The sequence below is a fragment of the Notamacropus eugenii genome, chromosome 1 (assembly GCF_028372415.1).
Source record: "Notamacropus eugenii isolate mMacEug1 chromosome 1, mMacEug1.pri_v2, whole genome shotgun sequence".
In the NCBI taxonomy this organism is placed as follows: domain Eukaryota; kingdom Metazoa; phylum Chordata; class Mammalia; order Diprotodontia; family Macropodidae; genus Notamacropus; species Notamacropus eugenii.
In genome coordinates, this window is record NC_092872.1 from 433,473,460 (window position 1) to 433,498,889 (window position 25,430).

The following is a 25,430-nucleotide window of genomic DNA, read 5'->3' on the forward strand; positions in this document are numbered from 1 at the left end:
TAATACTTTAATGAATGAGCAGAATATTTATAAGAAAGCAGAAAAAATTTAAAAATATTGTAAAGAGGCAAAGTTGATCTAAAAAGATATCAGAAATGATGGGAAGGGACCCATACCTGGAATATGGCATGGGAATGGTACATCTTACTGAACTAACTGGAATATGGCATGGGAATGGTACATCTTACTGAACTAACTGGAATATGGCATGGGAATGGTACATCTTACTGAACAACAGACCCTGTGAAAGTAGAAGTGGTTTTATTTTTCTATCCTTGTGCCCCCAGTCTTTAGATTAATGACTGGAATAAAGTAGGGACTCAATAAATGTCTAATGATTTATTGTTCAGCAAGAAACAGAATTAACAATAAGTATTAGGCTATGATTCAGTTGATGGCACAACTAGAAATAAACCTTGAAAACTCAGCAAGTTCCAAAATGAGGCATTTCTTTAGAAACTTATGTTTCTAATGTTTTTCAATTTAAATGACATTTCCATTGAGTATTTGGGTCTTGATATGATTTGATTGGATCAATTTATTTTCGTAAATAAACTTCCCTTTGGCCTAGGCCTTAGGAAATTGAGTAAATTAAGCAGTTCATAGAATTGGAGGAATGACAGAGAGCTGAGAACAGACATAGGTACTGAAGTATAAAATGTGTCTCTCATGGAGTGTGGAAATGTAACTTGCACTACAAGAAAATAGAGGGGAAGGAGATAAGAGAAGGGAGAGGTATGACAGAAAGGAGGGCAGATTGGGGGAAGCGGTAATCAGAATGCATGCTGTCTTGGGGTGGGAGGAGGAGGAAGATGGGGAGAAAATTTGGAACTCAAAATCTTGTGGAAGTGAATGTTGAAAACTACAAAATAAATAAATTTTTAAAAATGTGTCTCTCCAAACAGTTGATCAGGAGCATAATAATCATTATGATAAAAACAGTAATAACAACAGCTAATCATAAATATAATATTCTGTTCAGTAGTTTACATCATGTCCAACTCCAAATGACCACATTTGGGTTTTTCTTGGGAAAGATGCTGGAGTGGTTTGTCATTTCCCTCTCAGGCTCATTTAAGATGAGGAAGTGATGATGAGGAGGAGGAACTTTATGATACTTTATGATTGTTTCATTCAATAGTGGCATTTCATTTTCTTTTATTCCAAGCAGCCAAGCTCAGCCTGGTATCTGCCATACCCTTGCCCTCTAGCCCAGGCAGCTAGGTTCAGAGGAACTGAAGGGAATTGGTTTGGGACCAGCTGTTATGGACCAGTAGCATGAGTGTGGAGACTCTTTTTTATCCTAGGCCAGGAGCCTGGCTGGAAGCAGGAGGAACTTGTGACTGAGGAGCTGGAGCAGAGGAGCTCTTGAAGGAGACGTTGGTCCCTGAGGCTATGGGAGAAAATAGAAAGCAGAGATTAGACAGGACCCAACTCTAGTGATCTTCACCTTCCATGCCCCAACTATCTGACTGATTTTCACCATTCTCTCCATCCCCAAACTTTCCACTAGAATTTCTCTGCTGAAAAATTAGGACTCAAGGTGAGGATCCTAAGACACTGTTCAGTAATGCAGGATGTTATGGATAGATTACGTTCTAGTGCTTTCCCATCTCTTTATTCCTCAGTACCAAAATAGCTCAAGCGTGGTGAAGACATCAGGTGTACTGCCCTTTCAGCCCAAAGGTGACTGGAACCCAGGACCATCTTCTTTGAACCTTGACCCTGCTCCCCACTAATCAGAAACATCATCTCACCCATTCTCTTCCACTTTCTGTGGACAAAGAATATGGAGACATTGAGCAGCAGAAGAACTTTGAATCCCAGGAGAAAAATCAGAAAGAGTTGTGCAGAAACAGCTAAGCCTAGAAGTGAAAGGGACAAAGGGAATGGACAGCTGAGAGCTTGGCAGAGGGAATATGTGAGCCATTTAATAGTAGAAAGACTTGGGTTGAAGTGGACGTTATTCCCTGCCTCCCCCTCCCTCCCGGAGCCCCTGGGTTGAGAAGTGTCTGTTGAGTTTCTAGGCAGGGTTGGGCGCAGCCACTTACTCTTGTGCCCCCCTTGCCTAGCAGCCACCCCCCTTTGCCTAGACAGTCACTTTCTGTTGTCTCCCCTTGCCTAGGCAGCCACTTTCTGTTGTGCCCCCTTGCCTAGTAGCCACTTTTTGTTGTGCCCCCTTGCCTAGGAAGCCACTTTTTATTGTGCTCCCTTGCCTAGCAGCAACTTGGGCCCCTGTAAAAACTGTTCTGTGAGATATGTTTGCTGTTAAAACCGTAAGGCTGTACCGGGAAGTGCCGAGATGCTTAAAAGGCACACACACCTTAGTTCGGGGCTGCCTCCTCTGGGTTTTTCCATGAGACAGCTTCCAGCCCAGCTAATAAAGACGCTCACAAAATTCCCAATTGACTCCTGCCTGTGCTTTTTCCTGGTCCGTCCATTTCAGGGTAACAACTGTCCCCCATGAGGCTAAGTATTTCTAATCCAGTCCATGGTTTCTAAGATCTTCTGTTTCCTGTGGGTTCTATTCACTACTTGGTGTTCCCCAGATTTTTTTCTAGTGTCTGACCTAAGGCAGAAACTGCAGAGCAGTTTGGTTTTGCTTCCATGTTCTGCCATCAGATAAAGTCCTGAGCTGACATCGTAATTCTTTCCTGTAAAAGAAATTTTGCCTTCTGCCATCTCTTAACTTAAAGACTTTACAAAGAGAGGGTAGTATTCCTCAAACCTGATAACTGGTCATGTAAAAATGGGGAAAAAACCCTATAAGTTCTTGACTTTTTCCTTTCATCAGAGTCTCAGTTCTCAGAGCTTTGGCTGTGACAGGTTTTCTCCAGTCATTTCATCCCTCCTCAGTGGATGAGAAGCCTGACCAATTTTGAGCTAGGATCCAAAAATTTTTATCTCATGAGAGATTGTAAAATAATCTCTTCATTCTGGAAAGTTACAGTAAATCAACAAGTTTTAGTATACCTCCTCTTATTGTTTAGTAAGGAAGTCCCTTCTCACTGATATGTCTGTGGCATCTCTCAGAACCCTCTTTGAGAGAATACGTATGGATAGGCACAGAGGGAAAGAGCATGTGTATTCAGAGTGTATGTGGAGAGAACCACATTGTGGAATAAGGGAATAGGGAAGCTAGGTGCTCTCTGTTTTTACTTATCTGGACTATTACTTTCTTGTTAGCCATTCTTGGTCTGTTCTTGGTATTGAAGAGGTCACTGTCCTTGGCAGAGAGACCAGGAGCAAAATGAGAATGAGATCATTTTACTGCTTTCTCTTTTATCCATCATCATTGTCCCATCTTTGCAAGGTAAGGATTCCCAGTATCTTTGATCCTCTTCTTTCCCAATATAGATAAAAACCAAATCTTCACTTCCATTGTCCTTAACTTTTCTTAACAACCTCAATTCCTTTTGAGGTTTTACATTCCCAGCATTATTTGTTGTAAAGGATAATGCCATAATTTCCCATTTATTCTCTGCTACTTGGCCTTATTTTCATCTTTTATACCTGCATTTCAAAAATCTAAGTTAGTAGGTGGGTTCTTTGCTTTTTGTACAAGTAAGCACCCAGTCATACACTTAGTGGGGCGGGGGGGGTGGGGGTGGAAGGGTGTGGTGTTATCACAGGTTCTTAGATCTGCATTCTGAAAAGGAAAAGCAACTTTTGAGCAGTTAACAATTACTTTAATTAGTTCAACCAAATGCTTCCAGACAGATCTTTTTAATTTTAAATTTCCAAAGTTACCAAGCTTCCTATCCAACAAAGAGGAAAAAATATAGAGATATAAAAACTAACAGACAGAGCTTTATTGCCTGAATCCAAGCAATATTGCTCTACACTTTACATACATCCCTGTATCGAGAGAACCTTTACATCTAAGCAGTTAGTGGGGTCTGAAGATATGGCCACTCAGAGTCTTGACCAGGTAATCACAAGATCCTTCTCATAAGCAAATCCCTAAAGTAAAATACTAACCTCCCAGTATATATAACAAAGACATGGCTCCTGATGGACTCAGAGTCAGCAGGCATGAAACCCACATGACTGAACCATTAGGGCTGAAAGGGGACTGAACCCTCAGGTGTTCACAGTGTAACCTGAGCCTGGAAAACAACTCCAAACAAACATATCCCACCCTGCTTGCTGCCACATTTTTCCATAACAGGATCTTTAAATCACTCATATGTCTTCTTTCTTTGGAATTATTTCCCTTTGTGACTTCAGAACGTCATTCCTGATTGTTCATCAACCCTCCATAGTTCAATTCCCCTATAGAATTTGAATCCATGGAATCAGAGCTATCCTTGTTCATTCTTTGAAGTTGACTCTCTTAAAAATCTTTTATGATATCAGATTATGACTATTTTTCTTTCTCCATCACATCATTTGTATAAGCAAATAATCTTTTCCCCAGAATTTTCCCATCTCTAGCCAAAAATTTCATCCCAAGGGGGACAATCTCATGTACAATAAAGTATCCTGTTCTCAGTTTCTCAGTTTTAGAGGGATGAAATTATTTTTGGCAACTCATACTATTATAAACAGCTGTGTCCTTTCCAGAGGGAGAGCTTTAGCACTTCTGTGGATAATTGAAGTCCCTGATCACTGCTGAATCATGTTTCTGTGTCAGGATTGCAATGTTTCCTGAAGTACTCAGCTATTTCCTCCTTCTATACATATGATCTGTAGTGTTCACAGATAAGAAAATAACTTCTCTAGTTCACATGTTTTTTTAATCCAACTACTTTCTACCATACTCTTCTTGTTTCATAGGTCTTAGATTTCCACAAGCATATATACCTCTTAATAAATAATAGTTCTAAGTCACTCCTTATTCCAGTCTTATTCACTTTCAATAGCATGTAAATACTGAGAACCTTTTCCTGTGATGTATTTTACTATGTAATTACAGCGGTGTATGGGTAAATGTTTAACTACAAGCTCTCTGGGAAGGAAAAAACAAACCAACAAACTATATGAAGAACACTCTGTTAAGGCTGTTCATTAACATTTTCTCTATTGTTTTTAAAGTCCAGACAATGGACAAAGCAAGAAATTAAGCCCTAATTTATAGTGTTTGTTGAATTCCCAGGTGTAAGTGCTCACCCTTAATATTTAACAATTGTCTCTCACAAGCTGGTCCAACAAACTTCAAGCTGGAACATACTTCAGGTTTTAACCATCAGATCTTTGTGATACCTATGGAGTTATATTTCACCCCTTGCATTAGAACCTTGAGTTAAGCCTCCCTGCTGAATAAACTCTCTGCATTCGTGTCTAAACACTTGACACCTTAGAATTCACCCTTGGCTCCTTTCTTGTTTTTCTCCACTGTGAATGAGGTATCTCAGTTAGAATTCAATGGAGTCTAGTCTATGAAAATTGAGTAGACATTCACAAGATGGGAGAAGCACCATAATGTGAGAGAATGAATGAGATGTTGAATCAGGAAAGACAAGGAGGTGAATTCTCCAAGACTGCATAGTAGAGGCAAATATGAGAAGTCAGATATTATACCAGGATTATTTAGACTGTAGGGACTGTGACTTGACCTGAGAAGTGAGGGGTCTTTGTAACTTTTACACAGACATGTTAACAAGTGGTGAGGTTTCCCTCAATGTGTGTGACTGAGTGACTACTACTGGTCCATGTCACTAATGAGAAGATGTCATTTTCTTGGAACAATGCCTCTTCACATGCCTAACATGATACTGGAGGTCCTAGGTCACATGAATTATTGTCTACTGCTCAATGATTAAACCCTACTGTCCCACTGGGAATAAAAAACAGGATACTAAGTCTCTCCCTCTCACTAAGTCTCTCCCTCTCACCTATTTCTTCAGTGATCCTAAGCAAATCTTTTCCCCCTTGGCCTCAGTTTCCCTATTTGTAAAGTGATAAGGTCTGACAATGATCCCCACATTCCCTTCCAGTTCTTATAGTCTGTGTTCTAATGTCTCTTGGGGCTTAAAGAAGTTTTTTTGGTCTCTTCATCTATTCCCATGCCATTAGGTGTTGTAAGATCTTTTGACTAGTAGACATCATGTTGAATGAGTCATTTTTAAGGGGACAAGACACACAGTAGACGGCTGTAACCTAAGGTTCTAAAAATATTAGTTCTGTGGAAGTGATTCCTGGGGTAAGTGTAGGGCAATCAGGATAGTGCAGTGGAGGGAATGTGGAACTTGGAGTCAGGAAGACTCATTTCCCTGAGTTCAAATCTGATTCCAGACACTCATTAGCTGTGTGACCCTGAGCAATTCAATTAATCCCGGTTGTCTCAGTTCCTCATCTAAAAAAGAAGTGTAGAAAGAAATGCAAAGCGCTCTGGGTATCTTTATCAAGAAAATTTGAAATAGGTTCACAAGAAGTCAGACATTGAAATGACTGACCACCACCAACAATGAGAACTACCCTTATAAATTCTCTTCATCATAAGATGTGATAATGTTGAGACTATTTCAATGTTGGTTTTAGTTTCTATGATGTAAGCAGTATCAAAATTGTGGAGGAAAGAATTATTGTGGCCTTTGTCAATGACCCAGTGAAATTCTGGATCTTTCCTAAGAAACACTGTGAAGTAAGTGGAAAAGCCTTAGAGTAGAAGTCAAAGGAGAGCCAGACCTGGTGGCACATATCTGTTATTCCAGTTACCTGAGAGGCTGAAGGTAGCAGATCCCTGGAAATTGGAAGTTCTGAGCTCCAAGGGGTTAACTGGGCTAATACAATTGGGGATCCAAAAAACATTTTGCATCAAGGCTGTGAACCCCAAGAGTAGGGGACAGCCAGGCTACCTAAGGAGAGGTGACTGTTCCAGGTCAGGAAGAGCAGGTTGAAGCTCTGCTGCCTATCAGTAGTGGGGTTCTGGCCTTGACTGGCCCCTGCACTTGTAGCTTGCTAACATGGCATGAAGCAGTCTTTAAAAAAGCATGCAAGACTGGAATCTAACTTGGGCTTTTCTATTGACCAGTTGTATGAACATGAGGGAGTCATTTTACTTTTTTAAGTAAGATGGGCTCATAATACCTGCCTAACTTAAAAATCCCAGCGATGAGGTAAGGAGCACAAGAAATTCTGTGTATATAAGACCCTCATATAATAAAAAGCTCCATCCTCATTTGTGGAGGAGGATTATGGCCATTATCATGTCCAGTCAGGTGAGCTGCTCTTTGTTTAAATGAAAGCTGACCTCTGAACCATCTCTGTACAAGAGGCAAATAGAAGTTCAAATTTGTGATTGGGACCAGAGATAAACTCACCTGAGTCTGTTTGAGCCCCATGCATGGGAGAAGATGAAGCTCTCAGTGTCTCATTGCAAGGAGGCTGGGAATCATGGGACACCTGACAGGTGAAAACAGTATCTTCTTTGTGCACAGACTTGGGGACCATGAGGGAGCAATCAAGGCTATAGGTACCATCCTTATTCTCAGTGGGTGCAGTTGGCTTCTTTTCTCCGACAATGATGCCATTCACCAGCCAGGTGACATTTAAGTGGTTGGGGTAGAACTTCATCACATAGCAGGTGGCTGCCATCCAGCCTGAGGGGAATGACAGACTGGAAACACCAATTTCTGGTGGAACTAGAAGAATGTAAGGAAAAATTAGCATAGCAACAACCATGATCCAATTCTCTCACTGATGATAGTGGCAGAAGGGAGGGAATAGGAAGCAATATCTTCACAGAAGTCACAATAATGACTTCTTCTTGAGAGCAGGTGTTCATAGGTCCCTTCATTTGGAAAAATTCCTAATATAAGTGACAGTGGCTAATTTTGCTCCTCTGAAAGATCTTTGCAGACAGGAACCATTTTATTTCTGTGTGGTGGCCCCTGCATTGAAGTTGAGTGCCTTGCATACAGTGGTGCACTTAGTTTTGTTGGTGGTAGTGTTTGTTAGGGGTAGAGGAAATCTGTAACTATAATTGACTAACATAGTGGAGGTGTTTAACCAACATTTTTGACTTGTAGTTGACTACAAACCACTGAGCCTGAACCCTATTCTCTCTTAATTGCCTCTTTGTGCCCTGGATCTTAGATCTCACATAGGAGGTTGTGGGAGAAGGGTCCTTTTCTTAGACTGGAGGAGGGACGATGAGGTGTAGTGGACATAGTCAGAAAGAATTGAATTCAAGCTCTGTCTTTTACATATACTGGCTATGAATTAATCCTGATCCTGGAGGAAGTCACTTAACCTCTCAATGCCCCAAGCAAATATCTTAAACTCTGAGTTCGAGAGTTTCCCATTGCAAAAATATTTTCAGGAAACCCTGTTTCCCAGTTAAGGCTCAACAAGCAGGCTGTGTCCTGAAGCTGGCATAACAATAATCCTTTGTATTCAGGATGATATCATCGTCTGGCAAAATGTACTGTTTTCAGCATTACGAGGTGTTCATTGATGGATTTAGCTTCCCTAATTACCAGGGCCATTCATACTATGTTCATAGTCCCTGTTCCTTGTCACTGACAGGTACTGTACTACTGTTCTTGTTACAAATCTCTGGTTCTACACCTGGCATGGTAGTCATGACCCTGAAAACTTGAGACCTTGACTTCCCATGGAACCCAAGAACACCTCTCTAGTCCCAAGAAATGCCATCCTTGAGAACTGTCTCAAGATCTAAGAATGGTTTTGTTGTAGCCTACTCCTTTCATTTACTTAAGTGGCCCCCTTGAGCCCTCCTTCTTAGGAAGAGGGCTTACATATGCATACATCATTTTCCTGACTCTGAACTTAATTAAACTTCTTTTTGTGTCCTGACTCTCCTGTCTCTAGCCTGTTCTGTTTGCTAGACTCTACTCATCCACTGGTTGGAGGCCAGTTCTGGTCCAGTTGACATTAACTGGTGTCAGAAGTGGCATCTGATATGGAATGGGGTCAAATGGATTTTCTGGTACAAGTAGGGGTGTACTAGGTGCCAGTGGAGATTTATTTTTCTGAACTCTTAGTCCCCTGGTCTGTAGAGTCCACTGACCTTTCCTACTAAAATCATCTGCCCCACCCTTGATTGAGCTTGGTTTTTCATTGTGAGGAATAATGTCCTAAGCTGCTTTTTCTTGCATAAGTTTCTTCTTCTCAGGCCCATTTTGCACACTGATTGGCAAACTTTTTGCATGCTTATGATTTTTTATTTCATTTTGTTTTGTTTTTATTTGATGCAGTTATCAAATTTTATTTGGGTAAGGATGGCTTGCACATTTGGTTGTGTGCATCTGGAACTGGTTGAAAATCAGCATTTTTACTGATTGGTGGTGGGGTACAACTTTTTCTCTGCCTGCCTTGTGGTTTAAACTCTTCTCTTCTAATTGTATGGCTGACTTTTCACTACACACTCTTGTTTTTTTTCCATTTCTATCTGACTTTTTAAAAATTAATTTATTTCTTTTCAGTTTTCAACAATCACTTCCATAAGTCTTAAATTTTCTCCCCCTCCCTCCCCCCTCTGTCCCCAAGACATCATGCAATCTTATACCTACATCCTTATTAACCACATTTCACATTAGTCATGTTGCATAGAAGAATTAAAATGAATGGGAGAAACCATGAGAAAAAACAAAACAAAACATAACACAAGACAAAATAGTCTGCCTCATTCTTTGTAATCTGTGTTCTGATACTAATGTTCTTTCCCTGGATATGGATGGCATTTTGCCTCAAGTCCTTTGGGAATGTTTTAGGTCCTTGCTTTGCTGTGAAGGGCTAATTCTATCAGAAACAGTCCTCAAACACTGTGACTGTTACTGTGTATAATGTTCTGCTGGTTCTGCTCATTTCACTCAATATCGATTCATATACACCTTTCCAGGTTTTTCTAAGTCCAATTGTTCATCATTTCTTATGATACAATAGTATTCCATTACATTCATGTACCAAAACTTGTTCAGCCATTCCTCAACTAATGCCGTCCCCTTGATTTCCAATTCTTGGCCACCACAAAAAGAGCTGCTATAAATATTTTTGTATATGTGGGATCTTTTCCCATTTTTATGATCTCTTTGGGATACAGTCCTAGAAGAGATATTGCTGGGTCAACGGGTATGCACATTTTTGTAGCCCTTTGGGCATAGTTCAAAATTGCTCTCCAGAATGGTTGGATCAGCTTACATCTCCACCAACAATGAATTAGTGGTCCAACTATCCCACATTTTCTCCAACATTTATCATCTTCCTGTTTTATCATGTTAGAGAATCTGATAGGTGTGATGTGGTACCTCAGAACTGTTTTGATTTGCATCTCCCTAATCTATAGTGATTTAGATCATTTTTTCATATGACTATAGATAGTTTAATTTCTTCCTCTGAAAATTACCTGTTCACATCCTTTGACTGTTTATCAGTTGGAGAATGACATGTGTTCTTGTAAATTTGACTCAGTTCTTTAGAAATATACTTTAGAAATGAAGTCTTTATCACAGACACCAGCTGCAAAAATTCTTTCCTAGTTTTTTGCTTCCTTCCTAATCTTATTTGTGTTGGCTTTGTTTGTGCAAAACCTTTTCAGTTTCATGTAATCAAAATTATCCATTTCATACTTCATAATGTTCTCTATCTCTAGTTTGGTCATAAATTTCTCCATTCTCCATAAATCTCACAAATATACTATTCTTTGTCTCCTAATTTGTTTATAGTTATCACCCTTTATACCCATATCCATTTGGACTTTTTTCTTGTCAGTTTGAATCTGTCATACCTGTGTCTTTGTAAAATGCAGAATGTCAGTGTCACATCCCATGTCCCTCTTTTAACCCCTCTCACCTCAAATCAGATTAAGAAAAGAGAATGCTGGAAAATTCCAGGGAAACTTGAATTCCAGTCTGCCCAAACTGGCATTGGGGGGTGGTAGCAGCTGCAGTGCGGGCCAACACACCCTGCTCCAGCAACTTTCCAACCTCAGCACCTGCAGCTCTGGTGACGTAGGGTGATCAAGCCCCATAACCTGAATTCCCTGAACCCTACCACCAGGAACTACCACCAATGGGAAGGTTCTTGCACCAGCCACCTGAGCCCTTAGGTAGTGCCCTCTGTCACACATCCCAGAGCTCAGTCAGTCAAAGGTCTCCAGCACAGAATCAGCTTTAGGCAAGTCTCCCCCTGCTGCTGCCTGGGAGAATCTGGGTGCCCCTGGCAGTAACTAGCATGGCAGTATGAGGAAGGGAAGCAAACACTTTCCCTGACATGTCCCCCTTCATATATTTCCTTTAACTCTCAGAAAAGTCATATTCATTTGAGCTGATGGAACTTCCCCCTCATGGGAAAAAGAGAAAAGGAGAGAACTACATTTCCTGAGATTGCACCAGACAATATAGGATTCAACTAATGTAGATTCAGTTCATTCTCAGTCACATTTCTGAAAATAACATTGGGTGTCGCAAATACCTCACAATCCACCCGACAGGGTTTCTCCACATGAAAATTTTTGCTGCCAATAGTCAAACATGGGCTGAGTCAGCTGACTTTAATAGCACAGTGGTCATCTGGATAAACCAAACCTGATTGGCAGTGCCAGAAAGAACATGGTAAGTGTGGGCACCACCAGTTTCCTAGTGTCTTTTCTGCACCCACAATCCAATACCTTTTTTGTTTTATTTGACATCCATCTTAGTCACTGTAGATGTAAACATCATCATGTCTAGGAATGCCTAATGACAACCACCAGACCTCATGCCATCTTGCACCATGACTTGTGTTCAATGGGACATGTTCTGATAGGCCTGAGAGCCCTTACTGTGCTTGTAAGCTGATGGCTATTACAGAGTGACTACAACTGAGGACATTTGTCAGGGGACTTGACAAATTGGTTGAAGGACAGCACACTTTGGGAAATATGGTGATGGACCACCAGCTGGCCTTAGCCAGTCAGGGAGGAGTTTGTGATTTGCAAACTCCCCCTGTTGAGTGTGGTTTGATGCCTCAGGAAAAATAGCCTTCATCACACACCCTATAATAAATGAAATCTAGACTATTGATACCATCATCACAGATGTTAAGAATATCTTGCCAGAGACTATGAAGGTTTTCACTAATCTTTTCTCCTGGATTTTTCCTGGCACATGGTCAGGATTCCTGGGAAAAACCTTTGAGGTTATTTTTGACAATTATATTTTGTTTTGTTTCCCCTGTCATCATCTTCTCCTTTCTAATCATTATACATAGGAAGTTTATAAGGAGCCAGTATAAAGGGGCAATAGTAGGAAATTAGATTGCAATGGGGAAGCTTGGAAGTTATGTACAAATCATCCCCAAGATCAAAGAAGCATAATTTATAAATTGTATCATACTTTAACCAAAACTCACATCCTGAGTCAGCTGAATCAGAGAAACCATCTAGGTGCTGCTGTTGGGTCTTTGGGTCCTATGACATGTAAATACCAGGCAAGTTCCAGACCTCTCTACATTAAGGCCAGCAGAACATCAAGAAGTGCTAATAATTTTGAGATAATGGGAGCAACTTAACTTAAAACTTTACTGACAACTTTGATATGTTTGGGTATGCCCACCAATTAACCACCAGGTAGCACAGATAAGTTAATCTACTCCTCAAAAATTCTATTAAAATGATCGCTCAAATACCAGTTTCTCAATGACTCTTCCATCTCCTTGAGGTCCATGATGCTTAGTGTTCCCAGCTCTAATCCCTGGTTACTTGAGTGATGATCTATGTCTCTCCCCGTCTCTATCCTCTTCTCCAATGCTGCCTACCTCACTGTCTTCATTATCCCATCCCCTGCTCCCACACCATCTGCCTCTGTATCACTTTTGTTGTTTGTCTCTCTATTTTCTGCAGTTTTTTCCCCTATATCCTTTGTGGTTTTTTATAGTGTTTGCCATTCTGTTTCCTGCTATCATAGTGATTTTTCCCAGCAAGTACCCAAAGAAGTAGGTACCTACCTCCATTTCATATTTCAAAATGAATTCACTTCTTTCCTCCTATTACTTCTCGTTTTCTTCTTTCTCCTCCTCTTCCTTCTCCTTGCTCCCCAACAGTCTCAGAGAAGAGACACTGTTAATCCAGGGACTTCAACACCAGATATTTCAGGGAGTTGAGTCATAAGTTCCCTGACCTTAGTCAGAAGACCTGGGTTCATAGTCATTTTCAATATATTTGTGTGACGTAATAGCTGTGGGACCTGCAGATAAACCCATCTCTTTGAGCCCCAGCTTCTTTATCTGTAGAAGAGGAATGATCATTCACACTCTAGCCTTCATGGGCCAGTTGTGAAACAACGCTGTTAGGCTCAGGGAAACTGGCAGTTCTTATTCTTAGCATTTACAGGTTGAGTCTGGGAAAGAAGCTCAGGAATGCTGGGAGAACAAGACATGACTATAATGTTGCCTGAACTTCTGGATTTGAGGGAGCTCCCAGAGGAACTTCAAAAGATTCTGTTTGGACTTCATTGACAGTTGGGTGGCTTAGCAAATCATTTGTTGGTCTTGGAGTCAGGAAGCCCTGAGTTCAAATCTGGTCTCAGTCACTAGTTCTATGACCCTAGGCAAGTTTCTTAAGTTCTGCCTCAGTTTCCTCAGCTGTAAAATGGTGGTTATTATTCCACCATGTTCCAGGGCTTTGTGAGGATCAAATGAGTTAATATTTGTAAAACACTTGGACCACTGCCTGGCATACGTCAGGCATATAGTACATGCTTGTTGTTTCCTAGACCAGGGTGAAGGTTCTAAGGTATTCCTCACCTCAGAGAAAGCTGGGGAAAAATAGGCCAAATTGGCAGAGGAGATAGGGAAGTGCTGGGCCATGGCTCACTCACCTCGAATGATGTCTGACAACTTCTTTTTGCCAAGCAGAGGAGTCTGTAATGTGTGGTGATGAACTTTACAGATGACCTCAGAGTGAATGTCACTGGCTGTGAGCAGCACCTGTACAGTGCTGGTGACATTGTAGGAAACACTTTCTCCCTCGGGGAAAACACGGGTCCAGAGAGCAGGGAGCTCAGCTCCATTTTTAAACCATTGCAGGGTGATGTCTTTGGGGGAGAAGCCAGTCGAAGTACAGAAGATATTCACCATCTGGTTGATGCTTGCTCTCTCCTGGGGGCCGGACACCAAAGGAATAGAAGGCTTGCCTGGAAAAAACAGACAATTGAATAGAATAAATGCCTCTGTGTCATCCCATCAAATGAAATAATTGATGCAAACCATTTCTGTCAGTCTCAAAGATCTCTATGGCATCAGCTAGGTTTTGCAGTGGAGAGAGCCCAAACCTGGAGTCAGGGAGACCTGAATTCAACCAGCATCAGATAATTACTGGCTGTGTGACCCTGGATGAGTTACTTTAATTCTTAGTTTCTTCACCTGCAAAATGCAGGTAGTAACAGCAGCTGCCTCCCAAGTTTGTTGCGTGAGACACAAGAGAATATATCTCTAATATTCTTAGCCACGTTCCTGCCATATGGTAAGCAATAGAAAAATGTTAGCTTTTATGAGTGTCTGTCTTGAATCTAATATGCACCATGCTTGATGGGTGCTTTATTGGAACTGATGAGTCCTTTATCCACTTGTTCAGAGACCAGAAAGAGTCCATATGCTGATAATCCCAAGGGAAGCCTGAGTGGAGGCAAAATGAACCAAATTCTTAGGTTCCCTTGGGGAAATTCTGGGTTGAATCAAAGAATGGTTTTGGGATAATGCTTGAAGGATAAATCAGTCCATCTAAATTCAGAGCATGGGTTTCCAAGTTATGGGACAGAAATACACATAAACACACACACATATATGTATATGAATCTTGCACTTGAAGACAAAAAAGAACATTTCCATGTATGCAGCACACCATGAAAAAAAGATGTATAAGGAATAAAAGGTCAGGAGAAGTGATTTGGTGAATGTGTGTCCTGCACTCCTTTCATACTTCCACCAGTCTAGTGCAGAACCTCGTGAACTCACACCTTGTCTATTGCAATAACCTGCTGCTTTCTGTCTGTTTCAATTTTCTCCCTATTCCAAACACTAATTTTTTCAACAACCAGATTGATTTTCCTTCAGGGTAGGTCTGACTATATCATTGCCCTCCTTAATGGACTTTAATGGCTTCTTATAAGCTCTAGAGTCAAGTACAAAATTCATTGTCCTTGAGTGTAAGTATTTACTTTTATGTTTTTTATTATGTATCTCTAGCATTTCTTACTGTGCCTGGCACATAGTAGGCACTTAATGAATGTTTGTTGATTGACTGATTGACAGAGAATCTTAAATTAATTCCTAATGTGACTCAATCAGTGAGAATCTAGGCAAGTTACTGAGTCTGGAACTGTCTAACATTGTGATCAATAGATGTTTTAGGCGACATGCTCATCAGCTGAGGCACTGACACAAAGCTGGGAGGGACAGGAAATTCAGTAGATGACAATCAGATGTCTGCAAAGATGTCTACAAGTTAGAAGGATATGTCACATCTAGAAGTAGGAGGTAGTGGGTCTATTTTTTTGCTTCATTGGCCATATCGCATCTAGTTTACTACATTCAGTTCCTGGCGCTACATGATAGGAAAGGATAAGGTAGAAAGTCTCCAGAAAAGGGTGTCCATTAGGATGCTTAGTCTGTAAAACATGTGAAGGAGCTCGGAATGATTAGTCTGAAGAAGAGAAGATTTGGTGGTGGGGTTTGGGTGGGATGGTATAGAATATCTGTTTTTCAATCCTCAAATAACTGTCATACTGAAGAAGGAGTAGACTTAAACTGCTTCTCCCCAGGACAGAAATACGAGTAATTGCAGGGGCAGGTTTGAGCTCTGCTTAAGAAAAAGCTTTCCAGTGAGTAGAGCTGTCCAAGGTGCAAAGGACAGGCTCCTGAGGTTCTTCTTCAGTTGAAGTGTTCGAGGAAAAACTGTGTGGTCTGTTGTATAGGAAGACAGGTTAGAATAGATTCTGAACTAAATTTATACTAGATATCTACTAAGGTTCTTTACTACTCTCTTTACTCTGAGGTTTTTTGAGTTCTTACCCTTTAGATCTCAAAGGGAGGCCTGACAAAACTAAGAGTGAAGCTAAATGGTGCAATCAAAAGAGTCCTGGGTTGGAAATCTGAGTAAGAGTAAAGATAACAATAGCATTCTTATAATTCTTTAAGGTTTGCAAAGTGGTTTACATATATTATCTCACTGATCCCTACAAGAAGCCATTGAAGCAGGTGCTATTATTATGCCCATTTTTCAGATAAAGCATGGTGAGGCTGAGAGGTTGTGACTTGTCTGAGGCAGGATTTATACTCAGGACTTCTTGACTTCAAGTCTAGTAGTCTAACTATTATGGGCTTAGCTAACGTCAAGTTCTGGTTCTCCTCCTGAGACATGCTGTGTGACTTTGGACAAGTCACATTCCCTCTCTGGGTCTCAATTTTCTCCCATATAAACTAAAGAATTTAGATTCTGTGGTCTCTAGCTTTGACTAGGCTGGGGTGATCAGAGGTTTTACACTTGGAACACTTGTAGGATTTGGCAGTGGAGAAACAAGGGAACTTTGCAAACTGTATGATGTAGTAGACAGAATTGGCCTCCGTCAAGAAGTCCTGGGTTCAAGTTCTGTTTATGACAAAGAGAAGACAGAAGGAAAAATCAGAAATTGTGACTGATACTTGAGCTCTTCTACTGATAAGAGGAGGACAATGAGCTGATGTGGCTTGGTGGGAGATTTGATTTTATATTGGAAGAAGTGAGTGGTGAGAGCAGGAAGGTCAAGAAGGACTACAGATCATCCTACTGCCTGGATTCTTTTCTGTTTATCCAGCCCTTTGTCATTCATCACTAGGGGAGGAGAAACTGAATTCTAGACCTATGCTCAGGATACCAGAAGAATCTGCCCAGATGTGCTACTCACTGTCTATGATCCCTTGGGTAAGCCATTTTTCCAAGCTTGGGCCTCAGTTTCCTTCTTTATAAAACCCCACAAGAAGTGGAGCAGATGATTTCTAAGGTCCCTTGTAGCTCTAACACTCTGCATGTGTACTAAGAGTTCAGTCTATTCAAATAGACTACCATCTGTCTTCAAAGGGTACTTCTCCCCTGTGATATGCTAAAATTCTATTGATTCCTTATTCCCATTAGATCAAGATGGATCAGAAGGCCAGCCCAGAAAACTCAGGGAAGGAGAGCCTGCAGCATTGTCCAAAGGGATGGTGTCCCAGCAGGTGGTAGCAGCAGAATCATATTAGTCCTAGAACTTTCCTAGGAAGGGAGGGAGGCCACAGGTGAGCCATTCCTTATTCCTCTCCCAGCTCTAACTTTGATTCTTTGACCTTTGACACCCATGTGGGTACCTTCCCTGACACACACTTTTCATTTCCCTTTTCTGTGTTGATTTCCCCAGTTGGCAAGTAAATTTCCTGAGGACCTGCCTGTCTTTCTTTTGCTTGTATTTGTACCCTTAGGGATTAGGCCTGTGTTTGGTACTGATAAAGTGCAAAATAAATGTTTGTTAACTGCCAGGTGTGGTGGCACATGTCTATAATCCCTGTGACTGGGAGAGGCTGAGGAGGGTGGATCTCTTGAGTTCTGGGGGTTTGAACTACAGCAGTGCAAAGCTGATCTGTTAACCACACTGAGTCTGGTAAAAATTTGGTGAGCCCTTAGCAGCAGAGGAGACCACCTAGTTGGTCAAAATGGGCCAGCTTGGAAAAGAAGAATAGGTCTTAGCTCTTATGTTGATCATTTGGCATCTGGATGATGGCTATGAGTGGACACTCCACTTCTAGCCTGAGATAGGGAGGCACAGTTTCAAAAATAAGTGACATAAAACAAATGAAAACTTCAAACTTGTTGAATTGTCCTTAGGGTAAATCTCTTGATCTCTCTTGGCCTCAGTTTCCTTGTCTGTAAAATGGGGGTGATGATACCTACCTCAGAATTTATTTTGAGGATGAACTGAGATGACCTTTGCAAAGTGATTTGCAAAACTTTGAACTACATTCAATCAATACACAATTATTACTCAGATAGTATATGCCAGGCTGAGGATACAAAAAGATTCAAAAGAGAGTTCCTACCCTCAGGGATATTATAAACTAATGGAGAAGACCACATGCAAATAAATATACAGAGACCAAGTCAGATACAGAACAAATAGTAAAATAAGAAGAGAAGGGAAGCACTGGAATTAAAGAGTTTAGAGGAGGCTTCCTCCAGAATGTGAGATATTAGTTAGGACATAAGGGTAGCCAGGGAGGACTGATGGAGTGGAGGAGAGAGAGCATTCCAGGCAAGGGAAGTAGCTAAAGTAAATGCCAAGGACTGAAATCTGGAGTAATTTTTTTGTGGAACGCTTGGAGGCTTGTGCCACCAGATTGAAGAAGACATGCAGGAGAAAAAGGTGTAAGAAGACTGGAGAGGTAGGAATGGGCTTGGTGATGAATGACTTTGAATGACAGACACAGTATTTTGTATTTGTTGCTGATGTGAATGCAAAGCTACGGGAGTTTGTTGAGTGTTCTGAGAAGAGGAGGAGGTGAGATGATTAGATCTGAGTTTTGGGAAAATCACTTTGGTGGCTGAATGGAGAATAGTTCGGTGTGGGGAGAGACTCAGCAGCAGTGATTGCAGTAATCCACGTGTGAGGTGATGAGGACCTGGAGTAAGGTGGTGCCAGTGTCAGAGGAGAGAAGGGGCATATTAGAAGGATGCTGCAAAGGTGGAACTGACTGGACAACAGTTTGGATTGGGGGTTGGCACTGAGAGACAGTGCAGAGTCCAAGATGACTCCTAAGTTGTGAGCCTGAGGGGATGGGAGGATCCTGCTGTCCTCTACAATAGGGAAGGTAGGAGGGGGAGGGTTTAAGGGGAAGATAGTTAGTTCTGTTTTGGACAGAGTAAGTTTAAGGTCTCTACTGGACATCAGGTTGGACATGCCTGAAAGCGCTGCTCTCTATCATTATTAGGAAGATGAAGGCCTTCATGGGATCTGCTGGCCTTTACCTTTTCTCCTCTGCCCTCTGTTCCCACTGCACCCTCTTGCAGCTGCTCCTTCACCATCACTCAATCACTGGCAAACTTTCCTTTACCATGGCCTTCTCTTTCTCATGTTCTACATCATCTAGCACACAGGAAAGTCTGTCTTTCCAGCAAAGACCACAGCCCTAGACAAACTCCATGACAGTTTGATCTGTTTCTTTCAGGTTCCCTGACACTCAGGCCAGGAGCAGGTGGCATCCTGCTTGTTCTTCACTGCCTTTCAGATCTATTCTCTGTCATCATGGCTCAGCAGTCTGTCTTCTTTTGAAGATTCTAGTCAAATGTTCATATCATACTGTCCACAACCCTATTGATGTGATCTACTGACCTCTAAAATCATTTCCTCCTTTCTGAAGGAATTCAGGACCAGGGTCACAACCATTCTCTCCAACCCAACCCATACCTTCATACTTGGGGACTTTAATATACATATTAATGTTCCCTTCAATATGATCACCCATCAGTGCATCAACATTCAAAATTTCTATGAGCTATGTTTCCTTTCCTTTTACCCTTCATTTTTTCTCCCCAGACTCCCACATGGATGGTCATACTTTAGACCCTGAAACCATTCATAACTGTGCCACCATCAAGATTTCAGACTGTTTCTCTGATTATAGTGTCCTGAGTTTGGAGGAGGAATTGCCAAAGCAAAAACAGTATTATGGAGTAGAAAACATCACTGTTCCCCACACCAGGAGGCCAGTGCCTTGGGCTGGGATTTAGTGACCAGTGAAAGTTAAGTAGAGTGAAAGGTGAAAACCGTGGGGAAAAAGCTAAGGTCCCTAGGATGGATCCAAAAGGGGCCAGTACCTTTGAAGTTGGATTATAGTCAAGGAGGCCTAAGGCCCAGGCCTGGATATTTCATACATTCCTGGGTTTGGTGTAGCTGTATCCTACTGTTAAGGTAATGACTGTGTGTCATGGTGTTGCCATGAAAGAATTCAGACTATCACTATCTCCAGACTGAGCTAAGGCATGAATTTGGAGTGAGTCACCCAGGGAGCTCTTCTCCTTAAGGGAGACAATAGTCTGGACAGGGTGAAAGTGATTCCTTCATAGAGCAAGGATGCCTAGAATTGACTGATTAAAAAAAGGCAGCAAGCCAGGATCATGGGAAACACAAAAGGGGTCAGTGTGTATGTGATTTCCCAGGGGCATCATGGTCCCTCTCTAAGGTAGGGTACTTTGTTATGATAACTATATGTTAATGAACCGAGCTTCAGGGAAAGGTGAGTGAGAGTTGGTTATGTGTAGGCATCATTTGGGAAAAGTCCCTTCTGTGGTTTTATGGCTAACCTCCTGTGTAAGGATTACAAGGGGACTACATTTTTATCACTCAGAGCAGAAAGGCATCCACTGATCCCATCAGTACTTTCCTTCCTCAACCTCAACAAAAGACAACTAAAAAAAGAGAGAGAGAGGCCTCTCTGGGCAGAGTCCTGGGCTTGCGATTCCTCGAACAAGTAAACGAGTGAGAGAGCTCTGTACTTACCCTTCACAGACAACATGGTGCCTCCACCAGATTTAAGCTCTGTGTCAGGATTCCCTCTTAAGAACTTCACACAGTAATAGGTGCCACTGTCCTGTGGAGCTAGGTGACTGATGCTGATGGAGAAATCTGTGTTGCTGCTACTTTGGGCTGCTTTCCTTATCCGGGGGTAGCTTCCTCCTTTGAAATTGAAAATTTCTTGTCTCTGGGGCCCTTTCCCCTTGAACCATATCACTGGTCCTGGTGGTGGAATGCCAGGCACTGTGCAGTTCAGGATGGCTGTCTCTCCCTCAATCACAGATACGGGATCCTTAGGCTGCAGCACCTGGAGCTCCTCCTGGCCTCGGGATCCTATAAAGAAATATAAGTTTTAACATTGTTTCTCCTGTCCTGACCCTCCCAGGATTTTGCCCTGAGTGTCTGTGTCTAGTTTGGGTAATATGTGAGACATCCAGATTCTGGGTCTGGGAAGGAGAACTGAGAGGGAGTCAGGGAGAAGGCCTGTAATTCTGGAGCTAGAGATGGTGTCAGGCAAAGACATGTGAGCTCAGGTCAAGCACCACCTCCCATGTGGGGCCTGTCCTCTTCCCTCCTCCAGCACCCATCCCACTCCCTGTTAATGTCAAAAGGCTTTGTATTGTTGGGCATATTTTGTTTCCTTTTCCAGTGTTTGTCTTGTTTCCTCCATGTCAGTGGGAGCACCTTGAGGGGAAGGGCTCTTGTTTTCTTTGTCTGTGAGGTACACAGTCAGCACACAATAAAGGCATGCTTGATGCTCTTGTCTGACCAGCAAGCAGTGGACTTGACATGAAGTAAGACCTGGCTTCAAATCCAGTCTACTCCAATCATGGTATAACACTTGGGATTCACTCTCTTTCTTCCTCAGGAAAATGAAGTTAAGAAGACTTCAAGGAACTACCTCAAGATTTAACGTGCAGATCAAATGAAATAAATCCACGTAGCTCTAAAAGTGGTATTCAAATGGGAAGTTCTAATTATTCTTCTTCCTGTGTTTATGATTATTTGAAAATTCCTCTCATTTCAGGTAGAGACCAGCAATAAGTCACTCTCCTATTTTGTTCCTCTCTTTCACATTCTAGGAAATATTGCTCCGGTAGTTAAAACAACTACTTCTCATGGTTGAATTAACGTATTCAAATGGAAACTATTTTTAGTAGACTGACTGAAAACAGCCTTAGTTGGAGCATCCTGGAACAAACCTGTACCTGAGACAGTATACATCTCAAGCTGCCTCATAGTTTTGATCCATTTTATGAAGTCTCTGATTTGTATCCCACTGGAATAGTATATTAGTACCTCTCTGTACAACTCACAAGACATTTACCACAAAAGATTTTCTCATCTTTTTAGAAAAATCATCTTTTGATGACTGGTAACATAAACTGTCCTTATTTCTACTGACATGCTCACAAGGTTCTAGTAGTGTTGGGGCTGGATAATGTTGAGGGGACATATCTCTCCCCCACCAGCATGAGATGATTCGTCCAGATATTACAGGGGACCCTGGGTCCACTCGACACACCTTACCACCCTGGTCATAGGAGTATCATGTTCACTACCTGCAAATGTCTAGGAGGAGAGTCATAGAAGCCTTGTCCTGTCATTTCCATCCTTTCTAACCCTTTGTGGCTCCATTTGGGGTTTTCATGGCAAAGATGCTAGAGTGGTTTGCCATTCTCTTCTCTAGTGAATCCATTTTGTCAGGACCTCAGAGGCTAAGTGACTTGCCTAGGGTCATACAGCTAGGCAGTATCTGAGGCTGGATTTGAACTCAAGTCTTCCTGACTCCAGGCCCAGAGCTCTATCCACTCAGTCATGAGCTCTCTCTTTCAGGGAGGCTGGAGAAGGTCCAAATGGCTGGGAGTGAGCACAATGATGAACACCCAATGTACACTCGTTTTCTCTCCTTGGCTATTATAGAATTTTGAGCTATAAGGAAATGTAGCAATCATTTAGGTCAATCCTCTCCTTCCCCATTACACATGAAGGAACTGAGGCCTAGAGAAGTGCCATAACTTACCGAAGGTCATATGATGTAGGTCATGAAGAGAATATGGATACATTATGACATTTCTCTGATCAAACTATTATGTGAGTCCCTGTTTACTCAAGCATAAAATATGCCCCCCCATCTACCGTATGCAGTTGTTCATGGTCTGTTTCCAATTACTATTCCCTGAGGTCATATTATTAGACTTCATGCTTTCCATGTAATATCTCTTTCTTGATCTATTCCTGACATCCTTCATTCCATGTATATTCTATCACAGACTGTTCCAATGGCTGAAACGTATTTTTTCTTTTCCTCAACCTGCTAAAGTTCTCCTTTTCTTCCATGGGTCAACACAGTTACCACGTCTTTCATAAACTCTTCCTAAATCCTTCTCCTAAAAATGATCTCTCTCTCCTCAGATTTTCCTGAATCTCTTTCTTTGAATCTCTCCTTTCATTCATTCATTCATTCATTCATTCATTCATTCATTCATTCACCTAACATTTATTGAGCACTGACTATGCTGGGGATAGAAAAATTAAAATAGAAATAGTCCTTATCTCTCAAGGAGCTTATTCTACTATATTTCACCTGAGGTATACATGTAGGCGGGTGATACTTCCTTTCTAGTAGAATATAAGCTTTTTTCAAGTAAGGGCGGTATCAGTTGTCATCTTTTAAAACCCAGGATAGATCATAGTGTCTGCACATATTATTAATAAAAATAATAACCACAACAGTAATAATAGCCAATGTTTACATACCACTTTAAGATTTGCAAAACATTTTATGTAGCTTAAGTCACTTGATCTTCACAGCAACACTGAGGGGTAGGTACTATTTTTGCTGATGCAGAAATTGGGACACAGAGAGGTTAACCAACTTGCCCAGGATCACACAGCCAGTAAGTGACTATGGCAGCATTTTAACTTGGGTCTTCCTGATCCCCATTTCTGCATTTCATCCACCATAGCAGGCATCTAACATGTTTACTGAGATGACTTAACTTGAGGATTCCAAGGTACTCTCAGCCTAGGGCTGATTAACTAGAGTTATATGGTAAAGAGATAGCAGGCAAAGGAGAAGTAAAGACAGAAAGCTTTGAGACCATGGTTACTAGGAACCTGCTAAGAGGCATGGGACCCAGAAGTCAAGGAAAAAGAAAAACCAAAATGGTGTATGAAATGGAATGGCAGAATCTCATTCATTTAGTGAATGAGAAGTTTTGAAATGCTAGAAGTTATGAGAGAGGGGAGATGGGGACCTGGGACTCAGGGATGGTCATTCAGCCTGAGCTGAGTCATTCACAATTGGAACACCTTCCTTTTACTTCCCTAGAGCACTTGACCTGGATGCCCTCTGCCCCAGTCACATTCTACTTTCAGTTCTATTATTTTGTCTGTCTCAAATCCCTCCCCAACACACTGGTAACTTTCTAGCATGGAGGGACCAAGTTGTTTTACATCTTTGCATCCCTGGGTCCTAGTCCGGTACTGTACATATAATAGATAGCTGAGAAATACTCAGATAATCGAATTGGAAAGATCCAAAAAAATCAGTTCACAGGGCCCAGGTTCAAGTTCCACCTTTACTACTTCAGGGATATATATGACTTTGGGCAAGTTCTTTAACATCTCTGAGTCTTCATTTTCTGACTGGTTAAATGGAAATGATCACATTTGTAATATTTCATAGTTATTTTGCATCAAAATATTGTGAATTATAGCCCTTTAGAGGTACCAAATACTGATAATATTATTATGTAATGCTATGCTCTCATTTTTGGTCCAGAGAGGTTCAGTGATTCACCGAAACAAACAAGGCAGCTAGTGGAAGAAGCAGAGCTAAATTTTATGCTGTCTGACACTCACTCTACTCTTGCACTATACTACACTTCCTCTCTATACCTGTATTGATGCAGAATATTTAAAGGTTTCCAAATCACCTATGGAAAGTTCCAGAAGGATGAACAATGGGGGAATCTCTCCCCATCATAATGATCACTAGATTTGGATCAAGAAGACTGAGATTTGAATGACAACTATGTCATTTCCCATCTATGTACCCATAAACACAACTTTCCTGAGTCTCATTTTCCCTGAGAAATGGAGACAATACTACTTGGACTTTTTATCTCACTCTGCTCCTGAGAGGAAACCATGGTATAAAGAGTAACACTGTAGAGAAAGAGAAGTCACATGTCAACTACGTGAACAAATCTTTTCCAGTCCTTTTCAGCCCTTGACTGGTCCTGCAGGTCCTTGGGGTGACACCGTTCCCAGACAACCACCCTACCACTCCATAATGATCTATCCAGATGTGTCATGAACTTCTTTCATTCTTCCCTCTTCTGCCCTGGGGTGCCCCACTCACCACAGAGGCCAAGGAGCAGAATCAGCAGTAGAGAAGGCAGAGAGGAACCAAGTAGGTAGAGGAGGCTGGACATTTCAATGGGTCTTTGGTGCTTCCTCTCTGGATGTGACTCCTTGTTGACTTGATTCATGGAATAGGCAGCGATCTTCTTCAGGAAGAAATAGGAGTCCACCACATCTGCCTCTGTTCCTTGGGTAAACAGCTGGGGTTAAAGGGAACCTCTTCTTGGCTGAGAAATGGGAAGTGGGAGGGATTTCAGTTCAACTTCCTTCAGTCTCTTTGTATCATGTCTTGCTTGGAATGGTAATAATAGTCCCTTTTTTATGTTATCAGATATATCACTGCATTTTTAAAATCATGCAGTGCTTTCCTATTGTCTGGAGAGAGGACATTTACTCCTTGACTTGACATTTTAACCCATCTACAGTCTGGCTCCAATGTGGTTTTCCTACGTTACATCACATTGCTCCTTTGTACATTCTATATCCCAGAAAAAATCTAGACTTTCCCTGGTTTATAAGTTCACGCAAGCATCTCATACTTCTGTGAACATGCACATGTCACACATTCCTCCTCATCCTTGACTTTGGAAATGCTTC

The 25,430-nt window shown here is 41.5% G+C and overlaps 1 protein-coding gene across 2 annotated transcripts; it reads right to left on the minus strand.

Annotated features, from left to right (window-relative positions):
• Positions 1–324: 324 nt before the first annotated feature.
• Positions 325–25,040, minus strand: LOC140519041 (signal-regulatory protein beta-1-like). 2 transcript variants are annotated; one of them, XM_072631715.1, is made up of 6 exons: positions 24,832–25,040; positions 20,448–20,795; positions 13,764–14,078; positions 7,266–7,586; positions 1,758–1,865; positions 325–1,393 (listed from the first exon to the last, which is right to left on the minus strand). In XM_072631715.1, exons 1-6 carry the CDS (start codon positions 24,959–24,961, stop codon positions 1,299–1,301), a joined length of 1,317 nt encoding a protein of 438 aa, XP_072487816.1. In that variant the 5' UTR covers positions 24,962–25,040; the 3' UTR covers positions 325–1,298. The 2 variants fall into 2 exon arrangements, with proteins under 2 accessions (XP_072487816.1, XP_072487817.1); XM_072631716.1 differs by lacking the exon at positions 1,758–1,865.
• Positions 25,041–25,430: the final 390 nt, after the last annotated feature.

Bases quoted from the DNA above. Each gene is read 5' to 3' on its own strand.
- LOC140519041 (XM_072631715.1), bottom strand. From the start codon at position 24,961: ATGAATCAAGTCAACAAGGAGTCACATCCAGAGAGGAAGCACCAAAGA. The intron at 1,866-7,265 runs GTGAGTTTATCT...TTTCACTTCTAG, and splicing joins TGGGGCTCAAACAGACTCAG to GCTTAGCTGTTTCTGCACAA. The intron at 1,394-1,757 runs GTGAGATGATGT...TTTCTCCCATAG, and splicing joins CAGAAAGTGGAAGAGAATGG to CCTCAGGGACCAACGTCTCC.